This window comes from Cherax quadricarinatus, chromosome 7 (assembly GCF_038502225.1).
Source record: "Cherax quadricarinatus isolate ZL_2023a chromosome 7, ASM3850222v1, whole genome shotgun sequence".
Lineage (NCBI taxonomy): Eukaryota > Metazoa > Arthropoda > Malacostraca > Decapoda > Parastacidae > Cherax > Cherax quadricarinatus.
The window spans coordinates 25,668,602-25,674,740 of NC_091298.1; the positions used below are offsets into that span (position 1 = coordinate 25,668,602).

A 6,139-nucleotide genomic window follows, 5' to 3' on the forward strand; every position below is an offset into this window, starting at 1 on the left:
AGTGGTTACAATACTTGGAGTGTAACAAGTGGGGGCCTGTGTCCGGGAGCATAACACTGAATTTCCTTTAAAATGAATGTAGAAATGGCAGAGAGGTTTGAAGATATAACAAAGGAGAGATTACAGAATTTGAAGCTTCAATCTTGTTGGCAATTAGCACGAAGCTTGGGCATAAAATACGACAGGCATTTCACTGCCCAGACAGTCAGATGTATGATACAGAATGTCCTTTTTCCAGATGAGCAGGATCCAGAGACTGAGAATGGAGAAGCAGATATTCCTTCCTTTTTGAATTCTTTACTACAGACACCCGAGGCCGAAACTACGACGCTAACAACCCCTACTGGAGACGACGGACATGACCTTCCCGATACTCGGAAACGCTACGCTGCTACAACGACTCCAATTCCATCTCCAAGGACTATATGGGGAACAGAACTCCATCAGGCTAAAGAAACGGTTCCAGGTAAACCCTTTACAGATGTTTTTGAAACAGAACAAGAGGAAGTCCTATTGGATGATGAACACGTTCCACCTCAAATCTCTTTAGCCCTTTTGACTACTATTCAATCTAAGGAGAATTTTGAACGTCTAGAACGTATTTTATCGCTTCAAACCTCCTTTGTAGAAGCCCAGAGAAAATTAAAAAGGGAGAATTTTGAACGTGAATCTTTGCTTTATGAACGGGAAGTACTGAGGAAGAAAAGAGAATCGAGTAATATGTATACAATCCCTTCATTTGACCTTAGTAAAGCAGCCTCTTTGATGCCTAAATTTACTGAGGATAATTTAGATTCATTTTTTGAAGCATTCGAAAATCAGGCGAAGGTGATGCAATGGCCTCCTAAATATTGGGCTGCTTTAATACATTCATCTTTAATAGGAAAAGCCCAAACCATAACTGCAAACTTACCTTTTGAACAATATTCTGATTATACTCGGGTAAAAGATTGTCTTCTGAAAGCTTACGATTTATTACCTGTCAGTTACTTGAAGATGTTTAGAACTCTGAAGAAATATCCTCAGCAGTCTTGGGTGGACTTTGCCAGGGAAAAGCTCTCTGCTTTCGAGCGTTGGCGTAGGGCCGCGGGAGCCGCCTCAGTCGAGTCACTTTCCCAGCTGATGTTGCATGAAGACCTTTTTAAATATTTTCCAGAGAGGGTTCATACTTATCTTTTGACATTTCCTACTACTAACTTGTTAGATACTGCTGCCCACGCAGATCACTTTGAAATTTCCCATGCTATAACCACAGAAATGTCTAAGACCCCGGAAAAGAAATCTACCTCCCAAGGTTTTAGTTCAAGATTGACTGCTAGGAAAGCTCCAGCTGGCGAACCTTTGAAGGTGTATTCAGACAAAAAACAGGTGACAAACGGCTCTTTCTCCAGGCAATATCCTAAAGATCAATTACCACTGTGCCTTTTTTGTAAAAAGTTAGGTCATAGACAGTTCCAGTGTTGGCATAAACAGCGGGAAGATAAAACCCAACCAAGAGGGAGATATCCTACCCAGGTAATAAATTCCTCTCGGAAGTATGAAACTCTGGATGATGAATCTTTACCTTTCCAGGCCTCGTCTAGCAGACCGTCTAATAGATGACTTTACCACGACAGTGCTTCAGAAGAAAAGGTCCGAGTAGCTATGGAACCCTACTTTTCCCAGGGGAAGTTCGGACTCTGTAAAGAGAGGTTAGTAAATATCACGACCTTTCGAGATACTGGCAGCTATCTCTCTTTATTAAGATCAAACCTGGTAAAGTTACCTACTAGTAGTGAACCCCGGCTAGACGTATTATTAGAGGCTTACGGAGGCACAATAATAAAGGTCCCTATTATAAGGATTTATGTAGAACTGCCTGGATATGTAGGCTGGATCAATGTGGGACTTTCAGATAAACCTTTTCCCATTGCCGGCGTGGATCTATTAATCGGGAACGAAATTGATCAATTGGAGATACCCAGAGAGCCTCTGGTTTTAGATAATCCTTGTGATGTAAATTATGCATTAGAAGCCTCTGAGGCAGGGCTAGATTTATTTCCCCTTAATGTGGTCACCAGAGCCATGGCTAAGAACTCTAACAATGTGGATATTCAACAGCCTTTAGAAATGTCCGATGAATTAGGTTTGAACTTCCTGTTTAGCGAAGCAATTCAGTCGAGACCCACAGGTGACAAAGTTTTACCAGTCCCTGCGGACCTAGCTAGAAAATGTAATAAAGAAGAATTTCTTATAGCTCTAAAGGACGATAAAAGTTTAACCAATAAGGATAAAGAGGAAGGTTACCTTTTAGATGAAGACGGTTTTCTTTGGAAGAGAAATAATGATAATGATTTGAGTTCAAAAGGAAACTTGTTAGTGGTGCCATCGTCCTTACGTAATATGGTATTTGAACTAGCACATGATAATCCACTGGGAGGTCATTTAGGGTCTCGTAAGACAGAGAAAAAGATAAGGAAATATTTTTTTTGGCCTCAGATGAGGACTTATATTGCTGACAAACTACGGAAATGCCACGTTTGTCAAATAATAGGCAAAACGGCGCACAATCCCGCGTCTGCCCCTTTACTTCCAATAAAATGTCCTGAAGAACCTTTTGAAAGATTAGTTATTGATTGTGTAGGACCGTTGCCCCGCACAAAAAGGGGTAACCAGTATATCTTCACTATCATAGATATGGCAACGCGGTATCCTGATGCTATCCCAATGTCCAAAATTAATTCCAGAAATATAGTAAGAGCTTTAATACGCTTCTTTGCTCAAGTAGGCATACCACGTGAAATTCAATCTGACCAAGGTTCTAATTTTACGTCTAAGGTTTTTAAAGAGGCTATGTCTCGATTAGGAGTAAGACAGATCCTCTCTACAGCATATCATCCCCAGTCACAAGGAGTGCTAGAAAGATTCCACCAAACCCTTAAATCTACTTTACGTGCTTACTGTGAGCAATATTCTCGTGAATGGGACGAAGGTTTACCCTTTCTTCTCTTCGCCCTCCGTGAAGCTGAACAAGAAAGTACTAAATACTCTCCATTTGACTTGATTTTTGGACATCAGGTACGAGGACCCCTAGCCATATTACGAGATTCTTGGATAGGGAAGAGAGGACCTCTTCATCCCAGTCCTCTACTTTGGAAAGAACATCTCTCCAAATTAAAAAGCTTAGCTGCCGTGAATCTGACAGAAGCTCAAGCCAAAATGAAGAAATCTTACGACCAAAAGGCTAAATCTCGTTCATTCTCTCCAAATGAATTAGTGTTAGTTAAAAACTTAATTCCAGGACATTCTTTAAAACCTAGATATTTGGGGCCATATGAAATAGTAGACAAAGAAAATGAGGTGAATTATCTGGTCCGTGAACCAGGACGTCGTAAGAAAATTAAGAGGTATCACATAGATAACTTAAAGAAGTACGAGTCTAGCCTTCTCCCTACTATTATTACCTCTATTCAACCTACATCCACTGAAATAAGGAATGACACTGTAAGGGAAGTAAGAGAATTTAGACTACATAATTCTGAAGTTTTAAAACAACTAGACCATTTCCTGGAAGTTCTTCCTACCTCCCAAAAATCTCAAATCAAAGAGTTAATCACTAAATATAACTCCATCTTCAAAGATATCCCTACTCCTTGTACATTGGGTTTCCACGATATTGAATTGTTAGAAGATAGTCCAATAAAGCAATCCCCTTACCGGGTCTCTCCTGCTAAGCAAGAATTAATTCAACAAGAAATAAATACATTACTGGAATATAATTTGATAGAACCCAGTTGGACACCTTGGGCCTCTCCCTGTTTATTGGTCCCAAAACCCGATGGTACCGTACGCCTATGCACGGATTACCGTAAAGTAAATTCAGTCACCAAACCAGATGGGTTTCCATTACCCAGGATTGATGATTTAATAGATGCTGTAGCCGGTGCCAACTTTGTGACCAGATTAGACTTACTGAGAGGGTATTACCAGGTGCCGTTAACTCCTAGGGCCCAAGAGATTTCCGGGTTCGTAGTTAAGAACGGACTATTTACGTATAAGGTTATGCCTTTCGGCTTGTGTAACGCCGCCTCCTCTTTCCAGAGAATTATGAACATTTTAGTCCAACCCTTAGAAGGTGTAGAGGCATACTTAGACGACCTGGTGGTTTTTAGTGATGACTGGCAGTCTCATTTAGAAAGATTAGAGCAACTACTGAAAGCATTGCAGAAATACAATTTCACTGTAAATTTACAAAAATGTGACTTTGGTAAAGCCCAGATTAAATATCTCGGTTTTAAAATAGGGAAGGGACTAGTAGCCCCCGACCAATTAAAGGTCCAAGCTATTTTAAATTTCCCGACGCCTCAGGACAGGAAAGCCCTCCAACGATTTTTGGGAATGGCTACTTATTACAGGCGTTTTTGCCCAAACTTTGCTCAAGTTGCCTCCCCCCTGACTAGATTGACCAGTCCTAAATATAAATTTAATTGGGACGAGAATTGTGAACAAGCTTTTAAACGTTTAAAACGTTTCCTTTCCTCCGCCCCAGTATTGCGTGCACCCAATTTCCAAATTCCTTTCACCCTCCATGTTGATGCCAGTGATGCAGCAATAGGTGCTGTCTTATTGCAATCCTTCCAAAACGGTAATATTCTACATCCAATATGTTATTTTTCCTATAAATTGAAAGAATATCAAAGATCTTATTCAACCATAGAAAAAGAAGCCCTGGCTTTAGTGTTGTCCTTAGAACACTTTGACGTATACCTCGGTTATACTCCTCATGTGATAAATATTTACTCAGACCATAATCCTCTAACTTTCATAAATTCTATGAAATCAAAAAATGTTAGAATATTACGCTGGGCTTTAAGGATCCAACCTTACCGGATCTCCATTTTTCACATAAAGGGTTCGAGCAACGTGTTAGCCGATGCTCTCTCTCGCTCCTAATATATTGCCTAACTACGGAAATTCTTTGCAGTCTAGCAGTGTTTCTGGACCAGTTCTAGCAAGTGGATGACTAACCTTGGAATGATGTACCTCCATCCCTATACCAGCTGGTTGGTTTCTTCTACACCATCAGCATCTTAAACGCCGAGATATTTGCTTGTGGGCCGGGGTGTCATGCCCCTATGGTTAACCTTCCTTTAATATTACATTGCGGTTATTTCCTTTAATAGCTAAATTGGAAATGAACGTCCTTGTATTATTAAGACTAATTCTTATTAACAATTATTATAATTTATGTAACATGGCCATGATAAGTTTAATTGGAGGTATAGTAACCTGCCTGCCGCCCGGTGTGCCGGTGTATAGTTAGCCGTGATGTTCGATGGTTATACCCCCCCTTTCCCCCCCCCCCCTTTATGTTCAACTACTCTACTGAGTGTTGGTGAGTCACGTCACGTGACCCACTTTACCTGTATGCTCAAGGTTGAGGGACGAGCAGTGAAGAAGTAGCAGCCAACGAGAACACTCCTGCTCGTCTCTGGTAACTGGCCAAGGTTTATTAGCCGGCCTGGACATATTCTGTTTTATTCTGACTGCTTCCAATTGGGAAACAAGACTTTATACATTAAAGTAATCTCCATTTATATATATGTTATATCTAGGATCTCCTCCTAATCGTCTGTTATGAAAGCCTTATGTATATGTTGGATACTATAGAAGAAACATGCATTCTTAACTTATATACGATAATTCGTATATTATTTCTGGCTTTTGTTGTATTATGAATATACTTAATTAAAATTAGGCATTCCGGAGGATCACTATTATTACCCTAACCTCTCTGACCAAAATTGTTATGCTCTAAAAAGAAGGAAATAGTGGTTACAATACTTGGAGTGTAACAATATACATGTACACTGTATATACCTTAGTATATACATGTACACTGTATATACCTTAGTATATACATGTACACTGTATATACCTTAGTATATACATGTACACTGTATATACCTTAGTATATACATGTACACTGTATATACCTTAGTATATACATGTACACTGTATACATTAGTATATAAATATATTTACACTATATTCATTATATACATGCACGTTGTATATACCTTAGTGTATACATGTACACTGTATATGTACATTAGTATATACATGTGCACTGTATACTCATTAGCATATATATATATAT

The 6,139-nt window shown here is 39.5% G+C and overlaps 1 protein-coding gene across 2 annotated transcripts in view; it reads left to right on the forward strand.

Annotated features, from left to right (window-relative positions):
- Nucleotides 1–5,747, forward strand: part of LOC138852348 (uncharacterized) — a 6,448-nt gene extending 701 nt beyond the window's left edge. Inside the window, exons 1-3 of one of the 2 annotated variants that reach the window (XR_011391676.1) lie at nucleotides 1–466; nucleotides 1,573–1,691; nucleotides 4,964–5,747. The exon at nucleotides 1–466 is cut by the window's left edge and continues 701 nt beyond it. Coding sequence is in view for 1 of the 2 variants with exons in the window: in XM_070082369.1 (XP_069938470.1) it covers nucleotides 73–1,602 (1,530 nt within the window). In the remaining variant the exon portion in view is untranslated. Of the gene's footprint in view, nucleotides 1,692–4,963 lie in introns of both variants that reach the window. The other variant, XM_070082369.1, reaches the window with a different exon arrangement.
- The last annotated feature ends 392 nt before the right edge of the window (nucleotides 5,748–6,139 follow it).